The 20,609-nt window shown below is 39.8% G+C and overlaps 1 protein-coding gene across 1 annotated transcript; it reads right to left on the bottom strand.

Moving 5' to 3' along the window:
* Nucleotides 1–1,120: 1,120 nt before the first annotated feature.
* Nucleotides 1,121–3,238, bottom strand: junbb (JunB proto-oncogene, AP-1 transcription factor subunit b). Its single transcript, XM_017720705.2, has one exon. It carries the CDS (start codon nucleotides 2,837–2,839, stop codon nucleotides 1,817–1,819), a length of 1,023 nt encoding a protein of 340 aa, XP_017576194.1. The 5' UTR covers nucleotides 2,840–3,238; the 3' UTR covers nucleotides 1,121–1,816.
* Between the last annotated feature and the right edge of the window lie 17,371 nt (nucleotides 3,239–20,609).

Raw genomic sequence — 20,609 nt, 5'->3', positions numbered from 1 at the left:
AGTACCTTTAGTCAGGGATCATAATTGTGCCAAAATCCATTGAAAATATATGTTCCAAACTGTATTGACTCTACCATGTCTCATCTTGCCTCCAGGCGTTTTATTTTATCGATCTGCTTCATGTTTTGCTAAATTTCCTTCGGGATCAATAAAGTATCTATATATTCATTAAAAAAATATTAATATCTGATACCTTATTTAAGGTATACAGTTGGACCTTAAAACCACTGCTGTACCTTTAAAGGTTCGTTTACATTGATTGTACCTTAATGAACCTGCAGTTGCTTTATTTCTAACAGTGCATGGAACACATGTCTGCTACATAAAACATGATAGTACAGTATGTTGAATGCAGCTTTAGTCTGGTCTATAATAAAGCCTGAGTGGGACAGGACATCAGAACATGAAACTGAGTTTTCTAAGGCCTTTATTATGCCCACCACACACCATTATGTCTTCATTAATGAGGTGTTTACTAGTGAACATTCATATTTCCTAGGCTGAAAAACTTCCAAGGCTATTTGTGATCAGAAGTTCCCCCCGTTGACTGAAAAAGTACTAGCAAGGCAGAAAATGTCTAGAATTTCCTTTGCTGCATTTTTCAGTGTCGGTGGAAAAAAAAAAAAAAAAAAAAAAAAAACCACAAGGTGGTCGTGTTCGATTTCAAGCACCACCTCGCTGTTTTCCAGCCTATTGATCCTCACATTGACTCCATTGGAGCAAAACGAAAGCAGGATGTAGGCGGAGAGAGGGGGGTGTTTCTCAGTAAAACTACCTGGATGTGACGTACATGGTCCAAAAAGTGACCATATATGGCCATGCTGTTCTTACGTAGATAGGAAAAGACCTCACGCCCAAACGTCAGTGGCGTCAGAAAGAGAGAAAAGCTCTAAACTTGGGCGAATTAAGAAAACAAGGCATAAACTTGGAAAGAAAAGTTGGGAGGAAAACACGATTCATAAGCCAACCACCACCGAGATGATGGAAAGGTCTCTGAACTGTGAATATGCTTTAGAGGAACAGGTCTGCACCTACAGAGAGTTATGAATATCAGTTACGTAACACCGGACGCTTCAAGGAAGACAAGGATAAATAATGAAAGAACAGATGAAGACTGCAGTTATATTTCAAATGTTTTTACTTAAATAAACAGCGCACAAATAAAAAAAATGTAAACATTGAGACAAACACGAGTCAGGATCAACCCGACTGAAACATAATAATATAATAATTTACACATTTAAGGAACGCTGTATTGCGTGACCGCATCAGACGCATTTACACTCGGCTGAGACCGGCTCCCTATTCGCCCGCTTCTTTCGAATATTGCCGTTCCACCTTAAATGAGGCGCCACAAGGCCACCACTTAAGGTGGACCGGAATAATTCGAACAAGAAGCTGGCGAACGAGCAGCTAACCTTAGCTTCGCTGTATTTACAGAATAGGCTACGAACACCCAAAACTCCCTTTGATAATAACAGAAGACGTTATTGACATGGAGTAGGCTACTGGCCTGTTCACTGTCTCCAACCAGTTTGTACTTGGCTCTTTTACAGTTCTGTGTTTCTTTGCCTCTCGGCTGTAGTTCATCGTGTGTGTTTTTGTTTGAACCCTTTTTCTGCTTTCACGGCTCCTTTTGAACGGTGCCCAGCAACCGGAAGTACCATTTTGAGTCCTCGTTTGTCAGTAGAATGTCGGAGTGTCCCGACGCCACTCGGGATGTCAAACGATGAATGTCACAAATCTTCCAGTGTTTGTTGGGTTGTTGTCGTGTTACTTCAGTGTCTAGTGAGTGTTCAACATCGACAGCGGGGGCTCAGAACGCCTCCATCTTGCTGGTCAACATAAGCTGGCAGCCGCTGCTGACGTGTCTGAGGACCTTCTGCTTGAGCTGGGCGACCTGCTCCCGGAGGACCGACGCCGTGCTGGAGAGCCCCGCGTTGTCCGACTTGAGCACCTTCACTCGGTCCTCCAGACGCGCGATGCGCTCCAGCTTCCGCCTCCGACACTTGGTGGCGGCCAGGCGGTTCCTGAGGCGCTTCCGCTCCGCCTTGATCTTCTCCTGGGTTTCCAGGTCGATGGGGGACATTGGCGGCGAGCCATGGTCGCTGCTGGTGGCGTGCATCTCCGGTACGGTCTGTGGTTCTTCCTTGAGAGCCGGGAAACGATGCTGGAGGACACCGGAGGACCCGGGGAGAAGGTTCTGGAAGGCGTGCGCTGACGTCGTTTCCGCCGCCTGCTGCTGGTGCTGGTGGTGGTGGTGCTGCTGCTGGATGTGTGGCGGTAGGTAGCTGATAGTGGCGGAGGGATACACGGAGGAGGAGGAGGAAGAGGCGGAGGACGAGAGGCTAGGCGTGGGGCAGTACGTGTTCAGCGTGGTGTAGATTGGCGGCTCTGGCTGCAGGGAGGAGCCGAAAACGGAGGCAGCGGCGGCAGCGGCACATGTCACGCCCCCGGCTCCAATCGACACGTTGGGAGGGGGCTGCTGGTTCATCTTGTGAAGCTCGTCCAGTGCCTTCACGAAGCCCTCCGCGAAGCCCTCCTGCTCGTCAGTGATGCCCCGACCGTAGAGGTACTGGCCCGGTGTTGGGCTGGTGATCACGCCGTTGCTGTTCTGGATGATGAGCCTCTCCAGCTCGGGCGAGGCGAGCTTGAGGGAAGCGGCGTCCGCGCTGGCCACCTGGTACGTCTCGGACTTGAGGCTCCGGTACGGCTCGCTGAGATTCAGGTTCATCGCCTGCTTCTGAAGTTTGTAGTCGTGCAGGGCGGCGTCCGAGTGGCCGTAGCCCAGCAGGAAAGAGTCGTCGTGGTAAAACGGCTGTTCCATTTTTGTGGACATTCGCTAAAGAGAGAGCTTGGGTATAAAGGGGGCGGATGCTGCTGCTGCTGCTGCCTTACCTACTTACTGATGAGCCTGAGTCAAGTGTGCAGTCAGATACAAACGGACCAGTGTCTGTAAAAACAAGAAAATAAAGTTCTCGATCCTTTTTCTGAGCACTCACAGGCTGTTCGAGCTGATGAAGTAGTTAAGGCAGAAATCTCCCAATGTAGAAGAGCAGCAGAGTCGAATCGAGTTGACACCTCAAGTGAAACGATGTCCAAAGTGTCTTCCCAAAATCCTTTTCTTGTAAGAGTCTGTGCGATAGAAGTGTCAAAAATAAAGTCAGCCAGGCGAGTGTTGTCAGCTAGCCTGCGACTTTAGTCAGACCCGTGTTGTGTTCATATGGATTCGTATCCCGGCCGCCACTTTCCCTTTTATACGCGCAGAGACCGGGTCTTGCTCGTTGCTCAACGCTGATTGGTCGACCACGCCCCGCTTCTGACGCGCTATGACGCTATTGTCGGGAACTACTGGGACTGTAAACAAGCCCCCTGGGCGAGAAGAGGCAGAAAGACCGTAAGGCTCGAAAAGTGGGCGCATAGGGCAGTTTCTATTCACTGTTTGAAACAACTGAATACATAACACCTTTTTCAGGTAAAATCCAGCGATTATAAAACGCGGGCTTTAAACTATGAATATTAGACTCTTGTGCTTTATGTTTCTTTAACTTCTGCACTAATCTCTCCATTCTTACATAACACGTAGTAAAGGGACAGGCGCAAACGAAAAGTTTAGTGGGCATAAAAAGCAGGAATCACTTCCTATTTGCAGCAAACTGCATTTGCAGTTTTATTGTTACCTGTAGCCCAGTGCCCTCAAACATCTGACATACTGACACACAGCATAAAGCAAACCACAAACGTATCTAAATGAAGAAGTCGTTGTTTTACAGTGCTGAACAAGCAAACTACAAATTTGTTTTAGCGTCTGTGTGCTAAAAACAGAGCCGTGTTATGGTCATTTCTATGGCCACTTCAAGCATCGCTACATGACAGGCAGTTCCTGCCGGAAGCATATAGTCCAAATATGGACATGATGACGTAGGAGTTCCTTTTCGTGGGAAAAGCGAGAAGCCCCGCCCACTGCTGCGAGTTATTCACTGGGCTGCTTTACTGCTTCAGACTGGTTTATATTTGCTGCATTCCAGTGCATATCGATTCAGTACGTAAACCATAACCAGGCTATCAATTATACATTATATATCGAATTATACAGAGACAGAAATGTAGCATAAAATGTGGGCTAACTGACTCCTAAGCTTTAGTAGAGGTTCAGTATAAAAAATAATGTATTGACCAAAGGCATAGGCAACTGTGCTCAAGTGCATAATGAGAATAATATAAAGTAATGTATATCAGCAACATGTTATGTAAAGAGAAAAATACTGATGGATTTGTAACTGATTTGGCCACATTATGTCTGGAGTATGACAGACAAATCAGATGTTTCAGGTTATTTTTTTCAATTATTATTATTATTATTATTAGTAGTAGTAGTAGTAGTAGTAGTAGTAGTAGTAGTAGTAGTAGCACACACACACACACACACACACATCTTCTAAGCCACTAGGTCACAGGGTGGAGCTGGAGCCCCTCCCAGCAGCCATTGGGTGGAAGGCAGGATACACCCTGGACAGGTTTAGTAGTAGTAATAGTAGTAGTAAATATATATTTAATCTTATCAAATTATTAAGTTCCAGACCTAATTAGGTCATAGGTTATGATGCATTTCTGACCCTGGTTTAAGCCTAAAGAAACTTCCCTCAATTTTTCAAAACGTCTGTATAACTCATTCATCATTCATTCAATCATTGACATGTAAACAAAGTTATTTTAAGTGGTTTGATGTGAAGTGAACCAATATGGAGAAACTTCCTGAGTCAGAATTGTTCACTGTGGTGGTGATAGGAACCAGATATCCAGAGATTTAATGCCTCTAAAAGCTTCATCATAGAAAGGTATTACATGAAATAGTTAGGAATTGCCTCATGCGCAATACATTACTTTTAAAACTTAGTTAGTTTTATCATGAGAGTTTGGCCTAAAACAATACAGTACATTCATGGTGGATAGGTACATACAGGGCATTGTAAAGCAAAATATACCCCAAAGAAAATGTGTTTTTTCAAATATGTTCACTATTTTACCATCATCAACATTATATGCAAACTCCATGTTGATTTACTGCTTGTTATGGATAGCAAAAAAGGCTATATTTGTGTTTTAGGCATTACAACCATTGGTCCTTGAAGTGTCTGTACAATTAAATATTTCATACTAAATCACTCTAAATAATTTTTTTTACTCAGTCCTTAAATTATGTTGTAATGTTCTAAGCATTGTAACTCCCTGTTAATATTGAGAGCGTCTATTTTTCAATCTAAATAGCCTATATGATGTTAAGATGTTTGAGTAACTTAGTTTGCTATATGCAGTATTATATGCTGTATTATGAATTATCCCACTATTTAATAATTGATATAACTGGTAATCCAAGTCATAATTCACCTATTTTTCACCTCTTACATAAGTGAAAGAACAACTGATCCCTGCATGAACCTGATCCTGGACAGAGGGGGCGTAATTCCCCGCTATATAGCCTCCACACATACACAGGGTTGGGTTTTATATCAGATCCAGCTACAAATAAAAGGGATTTCACTCTCAGCATATCTCCTTTCTCTTCAAAGGCCAACAGTAGTGTTTGAGCTGAATATACCCAACATGTTTGGTTTAAAGCGAAGCCAAGTGGTGTTGTTTTCGTTGGCTACCTGACTCATCTGCCACCCTGAGTTTGTTTTTCAGGGGGGTCATTTATCTTTATGGGTCTAGCCATATGGGTCAGCCATTTTTTGCAGCTGGAACACTTTGTAGTCTTATTTTTTGAAGGTGCATATATACCTCAGGCAAGACAAGTTGAAAAAGCCTCAGCGAGGCAGTGCACCTGTAAAACAACACGTGTTTGCAGGAAAATGTGTCAGCACTGTGCGGACTCCATGCTGTTCACTCAGAATACTAGACCGTGTTTTTCAATCATCTACAGACACATAAAACTGGCATCAATGCCTGATGAGAATATGCCTGTGGTAGTTTTGGATCACAGTGTTGGACCAGAAAGATTAATAATGCAGTCACTTCATGCAATTCAATAGACCTGTAAAACAATACTGCAGTGCACAGTAAGAGAACACCTGCCAAAGGCACCAACGCTGATGGTTACAGTAACACACACAGTTGTATGTGAATTTTGAAACGCCTCTGCTCAAATGAAATGTTTTGTTGATTTTCTAGGTGAAAATATGTTAAGACGCCCTCTATATGACCATTTTCTGCCCTATTTAACATATTGTGAAAAACATATAAATAAAATATAACAAAACATTTGCATGCAGCTCATTTCATGTTTGTTTTCATATGTTAAAACTGTAGTTGTGCATTAGAATGTGTAGAAACATGTTCTCTGTTGAAGATATGTTAACCTATTTTGTCTTCGAAAATCAATAAAGTATGTCTTTTGACCAGGGGCGCCCAAACTTTTGCATGTTTGTGCGTGGGTGGGCTGAGGTAATAGGTCATGGCCTGTGTGCATGACATGTTCACGTCTTATCGGGGCCAAGGACACTGTCCTGATGTTGTTTACTACCAAGCCTGCAATCGTTCGGGCACATGCGGTTTTTGGTGTTTAGCTCAAGTAAACATGACTTTTGTCCAAATGCTGATGCCTTCAAATGAGGCTTTTGCTCAATTCCATTGGCATATTAAACTACCCTGGTAAAGCTCAGTCCTTCCTCTCCCAAATGACATAAATATGCCCACAAGTACAACATGATCTTGATGTTATGACTGTATAATTTATACGGGTTTTAAAGGTATACCCAGGGGAAAGGTAGCATCCAGGAGCCTTTACTTTTAACTTTTAAAAATAGAACATTGAAAAAAGGCCTGAAGTGGTGACAGGGTGTATGGAGTCAATGAATGCTACTTAACTTCAACAAAATATGGTGTGGTGTTATACCATACGGGGCTAACCCTACATTTACTGGGGTTTCACAGACACACTAACATTAGCATTATATGCTTGTTATACTACTTGTTTGCTACATTCGTAGCACTCTTGCTGGAGTTTTTATGCAGGTAGGCCTGGGCCACATAGGTCATTTGTCATATCTAATACTCATTTGCGCAAATAATCAATGAAATCTATAGCTGAGCGTTGAATGCTATTGTTTGGAAGTTATTTGTTATTATCATTACTTTGATACAGGTATTATGTTATTGATATCACAATAATTAATTAATTAACAAAATTGATATTACAAGTGTTTCTGTTATACTGTCATTTGCTTTCTGTCATAGATTATTCCTTAATAAATGAATTGTGTGTAAAGGGTTCAGTTGTATTTTACACTGTAATACCTTTTGTAAGTTACTTTGCTTAATAATGCAGCTATTGAAAAAAAACACAGACTAGAAATGATCTGACATTAAAATGATGAATTCTCTATAGAGGTGTCACTATATGCATGTCCTGTTTTTGTGATACAGGGGTCATGATACATGCTGTGAATCTAATACAGTTAGATTTCTTGCTTTAAAATGCTTGATAACCGGAATAGTTTCTATACTTCTATCAAACGCAATCCATGACAGTAGTAAAAGTGACAACCACTAGAAAAAAAATGGTTTTACGCAGCCTGTCCTGGCTGGTTGATCTGCCAAGCTGTTTGAAATGGCGAGGCTTCTCAGTACGGTACAATAATGATGGGCAAAGAGAACAGTGACAACATTGGTCAATGTGAGGATCAAATACTTGTGCTAATGCTAATATCTTAGATATGCTAATTTACTTGTGAAGACTTGTGATCACCTAAATGTGTCGGTTTCCAGAGCAAGGAGAAAACACGAAGCTAAAGTTAGCTTCTTATTTGATTTTTAAAAAGAAACTGGCAAATAAGAAGCCAAGCCATTTGCACCTCTATTTAGTTGTAGAGTCCAATGCTATTCAGTTATAGAGTCCACCACTATTATGATGTGGAGTCCACCTCTATTTGGTTGTGGATTCTGCGTAAAACATACACTCATTGACCAATAAATAATTAAATGTATATTTGCTAATATGCACAGTAAATAGGTCTTTGATCATGAAATATAGCCTGTTAACAGCAAGCTGCGGCTGCCAAGACACAATCAAAGATTAGTCCATGAACAGGTTTCTTATAGCTTGTCATTAAAACAGAATTTAAGTTATGAGTGTGATCATAGTGTGTGCATTTAATGTTTTATGGCATTTTGAATGTGGCTAAGATAATCAGATTTTAGGACTACAATCTGTTTAATAATAGCAATAATAAATGTAAATATTTTCTTATTTCTTATTTCTCAACAGGTCTGGACTGATGTGTTTTGACATGTACAAGACAGGTAATATAAACCATTTCTCTCAACATGCACACACTCACAGTTCCTGCTATCTTTGCGCAGGATACACAAAATAAAGTACCATTACCAATTTAAAGGAAACGCTCGTAGTGTCTTCAGTTGATCTGTAGTATTTTATATGTGTGTTCAAGCATGTTTGAATATGTGAGTGGGTATGCAGAGAGGTAATGTGTGTGTGTGTGTGTGTGTGTGTGTGTGTGTGTGTGTGTGTGTGTGTGTGTGTGTGTGTGTGCTTTTCTCTGGGTGGAATTTGTCTTGGCAAATGCTGATTTTAGTGGTTAAATCACATGGACAGTAGCCAGGGAGAACACAATGTTACCTGCACTAGAATCTGAAAGACGAATGCCCCCAGGTGCTAGACACTTACCGTAAGTGTGCGCTTGTGTGTGCGTGTGTGTGTGTGTCTGTGTGTGTATATTTGGAGTTCAAGGCTATTGAAACAAACACCATGTGGGTGTTCATCAAAGTTGCAACAGCATACCTAAAGACAGAGTGTGATCAAAGTGCTAAACTAAAGCCTTTGATGAAAAGACTATTTTTTTTCCCAAGTATTTGTGGACGTGAAATCTGACCTGTGTTCTCAATAGACATGTTGAACCTGATACCAGTACTATCTCTATCTCTTTCTCTCTGTACTATTTGTGTGTGTGTGTGTGTGTGTGTGTGTGTATACATGTGCTTTTTCTCAGCAGCCATCCCTTTCTTGAACTTATAATGCTATTAGCCATTGCTTTCTATTTCATTACATCTAAACTGTTATATATATGTATGTATATATACATATAAATACATCAGTCAGAGCCAATCCTTGACCTTGAGGGTCAATATCACTCCCGCATATCTTTTTTATCATTTAAAACAATAACTTAATTGCTGAGGTGCCAACAGAGTCATTCAGAACATTTTGATGTGAAATTGTTCATTATAGAGAAACATATCAGCTCTGATGTATTTCCAATAGTGGTGAAGCAGGAGTTGTGATGTATAATAAATGCCATAATTCATGGGTCTTCTGAGTTTCTATATGTAAGGTTGATGATGGTAAATTTGTCCCTTACAAAAAATTCACAAGAATTTTGCATGAAACACAAAAATATATTACTGCATGTTTACATGTGATCAGATGTAAATAAATGATCGCATGAAATCATGTGTGACTTTGTGGTGGTAAATCTGAAAAAAGTAGTTTTCTTTGCATGAGAATGCCCATCTATTAATTGATTGAAAATATATATTTTAAGCCAAATCCTGATCTTAAAACTTTTGCAAAACAATGCCTCAAGCACATACTCAAGCACAAAGTATTCATTACCAGATTGTGTAATATCTTTCAGTAAGATAGCTTTCAGAGGGATTAAATGCTTCAGACGTCTGGTTCCTGTCACCACTACTGTGAACAATGATAACTTGTTAAGTTTCTCTAGAACGGCACATTTCACATCAAACCATGACAAATGACTTAATGGTCTGATTATGCAGAAATTTTGAAAAAATGACAGATTTCCTCAATTAAGGTCCCAGTTATGAGCATGTGTACCAGTGCCACAGCTAGTCTAGCTCTAAGCTAAATAAAAAAATGAATACACAGCATGATATTATGATGATGCATTAAACCATGGCTTTGCCATTATTCAACTTCTTAGACTACTAAAAGTCCTGTAGTGATTACTGCAGTGATTCCTGGCACGGCTGTGTTCTGAATGCCTGTTTATTCCAGCCTCCTGTCAGACGGGCCTGCGTGCCCTAACAGCACCTCCTCGCAGCTACACATGTCCAACAGCACCTTCATACAGACTGTCTATTGTATCTTCTTCCCACATATAGGCCTGCTATTGTGTCTCCTTCAGTCCATAGCGCCCGTATGATGTCCCGCTCTGCTGGAAAACACAACACGTGGTGGCTGACTCACATTTGGCTTTGGTGTCAGAGAGGAGGGGGACTTCTAGATGACCCTCAGTGTCTTGAGACTACTGTAGTCAGCAGAAAAGAAAAAAAGAGGGATAGAAAAGAACAAGAGAAAGGGAGGGTGGAGGGGAGGTGCAGGGAGATTGTCAAAACTTTTTTTCTCAGTCAGCAGAAAGCAAGGGAGGGCCAGAGGCCAAGAGTAAGGAGAGAGAGAGCGAGAGAGAGAGAGAGAGAGAGAGAAAGAAAGAAAGAAAGAAAGAAAGAAAGAAAGAAAGAAAGAGACAAGAGAAAGAGAAATCATAGAGTAGTTAGAGCCTTAAATCAGGCCCTCTGATTTGTCTTTTTTATTTTATTTATTTATTATTCAGTTATTTACCCTTCACACGCTCACCCATTATGATTTTTCTCTTATAGATGTCATTAATATTGGTCACTGTTGCTTCAGACTCATTTGAAAGATCTGGCCGAATGCTAACTGGCAGCTGTGTGTGAGGAATATGACTTGGACGTTAGCTTAGAAGCTAGCTAGTGAGCGGAGCACAAAAATGAAAAGCCTAAATGCTTCCAACGTCTGGTTGCTATCACTCCTGCTGTTTCCTTAGAATGGAGTGTTTCACATCAAACCACTCTGAATGACTTTGCTCACATCTCAGTGATATTTATTCAGAAAATTAAAAAATGGTGTACTTCCACTTTAAATCATCCCTGGCCAAGAGTTCTCCAGAAGTAGGGTTAAAATCCAGAGCAACAAAGAGAAAAGGGCTGGAGAAGATGGACTGAAAGAGAAGCTTCAACAAGGAGATGTAAACAAGCAAACAGAGAAAAGATCCCGCATGAAATCTGAAGAGGTCGCTTAACCACCAGCTGAGTCACCTCTTGACCAGGGCTGTTGACTTCATCCAACATAATGGGAGCTCTCATGGCACTGTGGTCAGCAAGAGGACAGAAATACATCTATCCATCATCAGCTCAAGGCTTTAATGGCTCTGAACTCCAGACCGCAACCCCACAAACAGGCCGATTAGCATCATGCTAGCACTGATTGATTAGCGCTGATAACTGTGCAGTGGCTGATGAGGCATAATGACCCTGGAGACTATTCCCAGCTTAGCTTTGTTCCCATTTCTGTCTCTGTTCATTACTGAAGTCCATGCAGCTCTGATGATGAGAATTGAATATGTTGCTAAATGAAACTGGCTGAAAAGGCTAGATCTGGCAGTGTATTTTGTACATCTTTCAGGAAAATGCTAAAAAATATGTTATAGTATATTCCATTTGTGTACTTGGGTTCTTTTAACACTGCATAATCATTTACAGGATGACTACAACCTTCTGGATTAGCACATTTTCCCCTTGTCCCAATGCAGTCAAGCAGCCAACATTTGGTGTCAGAAGTTTGCCTCTTTAGCATTACAGATACAAGGTTAATGTAGCTAACAAGGAATGAAAGCAATAGAAAATGGACAAGCAGTGGATTTCAGTCAAAAGGAATGCTCTTGACCCGAGCTAGGTTAGCCTCAGTGAGCTAGTTAGCTAACTTAGCAAAATTTGTATTCTAAATTCTGTTTTTATAGAAGTCAGAACGAAACATGATTTAACTAACTAGCAAGGCCTTCTTAAACTGAATGAGGGTAAACACTAATCTATGCAGCACTTTGGCCCAGAAGGTTCCCAGTATGACATGCCTCCTCCATTGTATGTTCTTTTGGCCAGACACACATTTTCTTCTCAATAAAGTTTCACTGAAGTTTCAGACTATTTTTTGAGCTGGAACCATGCAAAGTCATTTTACCCTGAGGATTGGTGACTCGTATGCAATGAGAATGTGGGCATTCTTTGCTTATGATGTGTTTCTGTCTGTGTTCTGGTCCATCTGTCTTTGTCTTTTTGATATATGCCCCTTTGCACTGAACCTGGTAATAAAATTGTCCTACTTTAGCCTCATTATGTTTCCTGGCCATATTGTGTCTGTCTGTGAAACCGTCTTATTTCCTGAAAGGGCCAAACAGTCAGGTCTGATGCGGCTGTTCCCTTCCTCTTCTGACCTGTTTATTATACTTGAATTGCTTATGTGGTTTCTGCCTGACATGAGATACTCATTTATACATAGCTAAAAACATTAGTAGCAGCCATTTTTCAATCTTGAATTTTTGCCTGAAGATTTTTTATACGTAACAGTACGGTATACAGTAAGAGGAACCACATCAACAAGGTGGCTTGAGATTACAAGTTGACGCAGTTTAAGGCAAGTGTAAAGTGATTTTGGCATGACATTTGCTCAGTGCTAAATGGTGCAGTATAAGCTTCCAGGAGCTACAGTGAGGAGCGTTGGACTAAAGTAGAATGTCAGCTTTTACAGAGAAATTATAAAGGAAGAGGAGATGAATAACGAATAAGAAAGCTCTGGGTGCTCAACGTGGTGCCTGTTTACAGCAAAAGTTTCCCTCTTCACTGCAAAGAGCAAAACGTTTTGCAGGCACTTTTGCTGGTTTTGGGTTATTTGAGGCAAATGGTACAAACTTTTTTTGCTATGACCATTTTCATTAGATTTTACTAGTCATTTCAAATCTGTTTTTGAAATAATGATGTGGTTTTCAGTTTCAAGGTCATAGGTCTCTCACCATTCGAAGAGAAAGGAGCTTGGTCTTGTATGAATGGAAATAAATGCCCAAAGGCATGGCCTAGATGGCTGCTGAGTGAACAGACTTATACACTATAGTGTTCTATAACCATACAAGGAAAGTGTTGTTTGTTGTGTTTACTCTTCTGATTTCAGCTGAAGGCTGCATAAGCCTAAGTCTGCAACCCACTGACATCACCAGCCTCTTTCAGTTGGTGCTTGTTTTGCTTTATTCTCATGTTCAAAACTGCTTTGTCTAGTTTTCATCTTGTTTTGGGCCTTTTAAATCAAAACAAGACCCGTAATGCAAACTAATGACTACAAGCAAGCCTACACTTTGACAATGTGTACAATTAAGAGAACAAAGAGCACCTGGACAATCAGAATCACTTGTCATTTGTCCTAATACTTATGCTCAGTTGAAATTGGTGATCAAGTGACAGGTGACCAAAAAAAGTATGCTTTATGTTGGATGCAAAACACTGCTCATAAATAAAAGTTCATGTTCATCTGGAATACCTGTGTTTCAGATATAAATAAACAATATTTTTGATTCTCAGTGTACACAAATCTCACAGCTCTGGTGTAAAACTAAAGAAGCGTGCTTCAGACAGCAAACATGCCATGGCTAATTGACTACATTTGAAGTAAAGGGGGAAAAGTGTGTAGATTAGATTTTTGGCCTTGCTTTAGAAGAGAACTGCAGAAGAAGATTGAGTGTATGAATCTCATAAAAAGAGGCACTTTTATGATCATATAAACCATGCAGAGTAATTTCCCTCTCAAACTGTTCTGCTGACAATAGTGCTTTTTTTTAAAGCTCTATTAAAAAAGATCAGAGATGATAATCACTTTGCCACATGGTCTTCAGGCCAGGCCTGAGAGCAGGGTGGGATTAGTGATGTGTTCCTGTTAATCTTCACACATTTTCTTCTCTTCATTTACTCCACTTTTTATCTGTTCTCTCCTCTCTGGCCTCTTCCCTGATCCTTATCTTTCTGCCTTTATTATGAGAACTGGAAAGTTTGGCAGCTAAGCATTTGGGCTTAGGGTCGTCATGGAAACCACCTGGCCAGAGAATCCCCTCCAGAGCTGGAAGGAATGATAAGGGTCACAGACTCATGTGTCGTCACGGCGATCCCCGAGCGAAGGCGATGAGGGGATGAGTAAATGTCGAATCACAGGGCCAGACGTCGGGCGCGAGACGAAGTAAGGTAAACTAACATCTGACCGCTGTTACCACACAGCCACAGAGCCGATGAGATCACAGCCACACTTTATCAGGCGGGAAACTGTAGCAGGCCATGACATGGCCTGCAGGAAGCGAGTGCACAGAACAGAGTTTAGGCCTTAGACTGGAGAATTTTTAGTGACCTGTGAAAAAGCAGTGTGGCTTTATTTATGCCTCGGGAGAGACAGCAAACAAGGGGGAGAGGGAGACAGAGCGAGAGAGGATTGTGTCATGTCTTTAGCACGCTGTGGTAAGTATACTCAACATGTTCAGACACGGTCTCCCCCAAAGTAAAGCCGTGCGTGTTAAAACAAACATCAACAACACCTTTGCCTGTGGCTATATACCACCTGACATACACACACACATTCGCTCATTTGCAAACCTGCCGTCTTAACTACTCACTTTTAAGCAGTACAGTCATTCCGACACAGCTTCAGCTGTTCACGCAGTCTCGAGGCACTTTTGCTTTTCTTACTATGTAAAATGATGCGCTGCTCTTTTCTTCATGTGCCCTAACATTGCACAGATTAAGACACGCTAGCTGAACATAGTAAAGAGCAATGTGCTCTGGGCCTTTGCAGTGATGGCAAAGGGAAACCTAATGCTACATTAGTAGTGGTGTAAATCTACAACCTTGCTGTTTGACTACAGCCTCAGAATTTCACTATGATTTGTTTCTATTCACTTTGATTATTTTAGTACCAATGATTTTTAAAGCTACACTATGTAACATTTGGAGATTTGAAGACCTCCCTGTTGAAAAGGTATAATTGCATGTAATGTTCCTAAGAACATTTTACATTTACATTTACCTTAACACTGGACACTTACATTTACCTTAACTTACCAGACACTCCTATCCAAAGCAACTCACAAAAGTGCTTTGTTGTCTACACAGATAGTGTCTTCGCTAGTTACAAATAGGTTAGAGTGAAAGCTAGTCCTGAGCACAGATATTGCTAGAAACAAAAGCTGATATTGATACCTAGAGAAAAAGAAGCAGTATTTAACATAATACAATACATTACAATAAGTGCTGCACAACACATTTCAATTCATTTTAATAAGTATTTAGTGGTGTTAAAAGAGACATGTCATCAGTCTGTGTTTGAAAACCCCGAGAGAGTCTGCTGTTCGCACAGCCAGTGAAGGTTCGTTCCACTACTTGGGTGCCAGGACAGAGATTTTATAAGTGGATGAATGAGTGGATGAATCTGATGACTGAAAAAAGCATAGAAAGAGAACTTTATTAAAACTTGGTGAATTATCTCCTACTAATTATCTACTATTTGCATCTGAGACCTAAACATCAAGCTGGACATTCTTTTTGAGCCTGTGTGTGTGACTAATAAAGACATGACTAAGTAAAGCTACTTTTTTCAGTAAAAAATCTTACATAGTGCACCTTTGAAAAAATACACCAAATACCCAAATGTGGACTGGAGGGACAGTTTACACAGTAGTGGAATAGAAGCAATATACCACATAATTATCTGAGAAATTTATTTTGGCCAAAAAACTGAGTGCATGATGTGTTACATGAGGTTTTGAACTAGCAAAGGTTTTGAGCTATTATATAAATCAATTCACATATGTAAAGTACATGCAGGGTATGCTAAGGCAAAATAGTACCCAAAGGACAATTTTCCATATCCACCACTACAATTATTAACATTGCATATGATGCAAAAACATTTGTAGGTTCGCTGGGAGATCTATAGCGGGTGAAATTAGCCAACAGCCAAATTGCAACTGAGCACAAACTGCATATAATGTTATTGAGGTCTATTAAAATTGATTTTAACATTCTAAGATCGATGTTGTTGTATCTCCACCTTTGGTCTGATGCATCTTAATGCATCCCCAAAGGGATTATGGTAAATAGAAAAGCTGATTGTTGAGTTCATTCAGCTAATTCACATGTTTGAGCCACTAAACGCTGGACATTAGCACTGTCCTGGATGTCACAAATTCATCTAATGGGAGATTTCACTCCATTCAGCTCAGGCTTGAGGTTAGATTGTTTTTTCAAATGACATCACGGTTGCCACGGCCACCTGAACTGAGCTTGGGATTCACAGAGTGGAAACCATGTGTTACATTACACTTGAGTGCATTAGCATCCTGCGGTTTGCACTTAGCACAGTAATTACTGTGAAGAATTAAAATAGTTTACTTAAAGCACTTCTCAGGAAACCACTACACAGGACGCTAGGCTAATTTCACAGTCTTGCTTTTGGCACTAATGACTGTTAAATTGACCCTATGAGATTGTTTTTTGTAGATTTTAACTGGCGCACAAGGCTTTAGCAATTTGGATAGAAAAAGGGTAGAGGGGGATTGATAAAGCGTACAGTTGGACTACAGTCTACAGTTGTACATGTATAGTGGTCCTATATGGTGAGTGTTTCTAATTAAGTGTCCAGTAAGTAAAAATACAATGTGTATCTAATAAAGAGGATGTATAAGACTTGCGCTGTTAAACAAGTCCAGAACTCATTCCATATGAGTTAGACCTCTGAGGCAGGATTAAAGTCAATGTCTGCCAAAACTGGCAAGACCAGTAAATTGAACACCTACACAAGACACAATTGGCCAGCTCATATCACATAGACCTAGAAACACCCAGACTGTTTCACACACATAGACATACACCCAGACTCTCACTCTCTCCTTCTTTTCCTTCTTTCTCTCTCATTCTCAGCCACCACACAGACATAGACACACTTGTGGTTTAGACACATTCACTTGCTCCGCAGCTTGCTGCCTCGCTGCAGAAGAAACTTAAGAGACAAAGTGACTGTGACAAGAGTACTTTCATTCATCATCTCGCAGAGCCATTCACACTGTGCACACACTGTAAAACCATTTGAGCTTGCACAGACAAAACAAATTTAGCTAGTAACCAACTAAAAAAGTAATTATTCTGACTGGCGTTTTCTTAATAATTTAGTTTCTATATTTTTGCAACTTTATTGGCTGACATTCTGGGTGGAAAAATCACTATAAAATATAAAAGTATGTTAAATTTAGCAACGAAACAGTAATTGTGCTGGAGTGTGTTCTCTGAAGAGCAGGGGTGTGAAACTCTAAAACCACTAAAAGGGCATTATTAAAAAATCTCAGCAAATATGTGGGCCAGAGAACACCTATGCTATATATATATATACTGGTTAACCATCTTTTCTTCTTTTACATCTACATTACATTTACAACAGAATTGCAGTTTAACTGAAGTTTTAGTGGTAGAGGAATGTAGTGTTAGGTGTCTTCCCCAAAGACCAGTGGTGTAAGTAGAATCCTTTAGGCCAAACCATTAATGTCTCTCTCCCCACATGAAATGTACCTTTGATGAATAAAAACATAACAGTGTAGATTATTTACTATTTTGTTATATCTTACGGCATGCCTCCAACACTAACCTAAATGTTTATGTTAAGACTTTAAATGATATATAATGAATATATCATGTTGCAGGTTGTGCAGGATCCAGCTGAAAATGGTTGTCATGGTTGAGATGCTTTATGAATACGAGGGCGGTAAATAGATGTCTGGGCTGTCTTTCTATCCAGTCTAGAGATGTGAACGCCGGGTTTCAACTACTCGTTTAACTGGTCGAGGTGCCAGTATTCAAATACTGAAACACTATTCAAATAGTTGTTACGCTGCATCATATGAAGCTGGAGAAAACATACAGATAAACAGCTCAGGAAAACGTTCATGTCAAAGCAAACTGTAAAACATGAAAGAATGGCCCACTGCACATGAGCCAAAAAGCAGTCCACATTAAAACATGCTCATTTGGACCTATATCGTGCCCTAAAACAGATGTGGGCAACTGGGTCACAGAAATATGGTAGTATATTTGCTCATGAAAATAATTAACATGAACACCCCCAAAACTCCTAGTTGGAAATCAAATTTAAATTTGGTTGAAAATGTTTTTTGTTTTGATTGAACACTAAATATGGAGTTCACATTCTGCTGTGCTACACAAACCGCTACACACCCTGTATTCAGCTGTTGAGAGGCCAGTTGACTCTGATGTTTGTACATTATGGATTTTGTATAAAACAACAGGCCAAACAAAAATTACAGCCTTCAGATTTTTGAAAGAAGGCAGATAGTTTAATGCATATCATGCCTAGCATTATGTGTGATTTCCATTTCTGCCTTAGAATGACATGTTGGTGTTGAGAAAAGATCAATTTAATCTGCAGTATGTGGCATAATCTAATAATCTAATCTAATAAATATCATTTTTCTATTCAACTTGACAAAAATGGCATTGAAACTTTTGCTAAGTTGGAGTTTTTTTTTACAATTTATAAAATCCTACAATGTTCTGGGTGCAGTTTGTGCATAGAGTAATTTTGTCTTAACTTCAGTCACTATGCTTCAGGCTCTATGTTAGCAAGTGCTTTTGGGTTTTGCATGTTTTGGCAGAATAGAAAGCTCAGCCCATTACAATAGGGGTTGTAATAATTAGCATAATTGCAGCTAAATATGCCCTAATTACAGCTTTCAGCGAATTATATATATATTGTTTTTATTACACAGAGAAAGCAGCCATTTCAGTCTGCATTATTCACTCAGGCTTTGTCAATGTAGTTTTGGATACACACATTCCTCTTTCATAATCAGTAAACAAACAGACTTGACTGTTGCTCTTAATAATAGTTAGTGCATATTAAACACTCGATGGCCATTTTTGATATGCCGTCATAATTCAGCCACTTAATTAACATCAATTTGTGCTTTTCCTTTGATATGCAGTAAAGCTTCATGATTAGAAGAACACAAATCCATGTAATGAAAACTGTTACCTCTCACCACACCCCCCCCCCTCTCTCTTTCTCTCTCTCTCTCTCTCTCTCTCTCTCTCTCTCTCTCACTTTCTCTCTCTCTCTCTCTCTCTCTCTCTCACTTTCTCTCTCTCACTCTCTCTGCATTGTGTTCAACCCTTTGAAGTCATGCCAGGTGTTTAGTATCTCAGGCAAAATGAGGGAAAAGAAATAGTCAATCAATGCATGTCAAAAAGTCACACACACACACACACACACACACGCACGCACGCACACACGCACACACACACACACACACACACACACACATATAAGCACATTAAAAGGCTCATAAAGATGTATTCATCTAATTCAGCTCTCTCTTTACCCCATCTACAGCAGGAGTACCTAAACTTTTGATCTTGGAGAGCCAAAGTGTAATGATGTAAGAGGTTGGCTAAAGGCCAAAAAGACTTTAAAAAGTACATGAGTAAAGAAGGTGGGGGGGGGGGATTCAAAATGAGTTATCAGTACATTATATTTTTCATTGTTTTTATATGTGTATAATTAATGTTAGGCCTATGTTTCCCTTTTGTACAGTGACTTTGTGGTCAATGACATGTATGTTAAGGATTTATCAAAACGTAAATATATTTCACTTATTTTAAAAATGCTGTCCCATGTTTTCATATCACTACCGAAAGAGTTTTAGACAATAGATGGAGCCTATTTTAGCCACACCCCTGCATTTTAGCACAGGAAGCAAGACTGCATCCCTGTCCCCCATGTCCACATGGTGACCAGTTAGATCCCATTGTTTTAAGGAAACTGTGTCCCAAAGCCTGAACGTCAGTGTGTAAACTTAAGAATTGTCACTACCGAAACACATATTTTCTTCATTTAATGAACTGGTTTGTGTTTTAATGAAAAATATTATGATTTTTTTGGTGTGTACAACCGTTCAAAGCTGTGTTTGTTAGTGATGTACTAGTGTTTTTAAATTCTACTCAAAATTAGACAAAACTGTCACTACCAAAACAATCAACACTGAAAACATGTAAAGTTTCAGAGGCATTATTATTACATTGATAGCAACAAAATTGAGTGTTTAATCACTATTTGCTACATTAGGAAATCAACGGCACTATTTCTAATCATTATTCCCTGGAAAATCAGGAACGTTCTAAAGAACACTATTATAGGGTACAGAAATGATTCTGTAATCAGTATTCCCAACATTGTAAAATCAGGAATGTGATATTGAATTATATTATAGTGAACAGAGATCAGCCCAATCACTATAGCCTGCTTATGGCAATTAATCAACATTGTTATAGAGAACAGAGATGGTCTCTAATCACCATTCCCTATATCAAAAAATCAGAAGCACTATATAGAACAATGTTACAGTGAATTGATATAGTCCCTAATCACTGGTCCCTATATTGGAGCACTGTATAGAGTACTACTATAAAGAACCAAAATGGTTGCTAATAACTAATCTCTGTGTTAGGAAATCAAACGAAACTATATAGAACGTTATTTCTGAGAACAGAATTTATGAATGAATCAGATGATTTTGTACACTAATGTTATATGAGCTAGCTCATCACATTCAGTCACTATTCCCTACATTAGAAAATCAGGAGCACTATGAACACTATTATAGAGAACAGAAATGAACAGAGCATTTTCATGGCAGTGTTCACATTCTGTTGCATTATGACATGGTTTGGCTATTCCATGT

Source organism: Pygocentrus nattereri, chromosome 1 (genome assembly GCF_015220715.1).
Source record: "Pygocentrus nattereri isolate fPygNat1 chromosome 1, fPygNat1.pri, whole genome shotgun sequence".
In the NCBI taxonomy this organism is placed as follows: domain Eukaryota; kingdom Metazoa; phylum Chordata; class Actinopteri; order Characiformes; family Serrasalmidae; genus Pygocentrus; species Pygocentrus nattereri.
The sequence above is the reverse complement of the archived record's forward strand: the minus strand, read 5'-3'. Positions and strand labels throughout refer to the sequence as shown.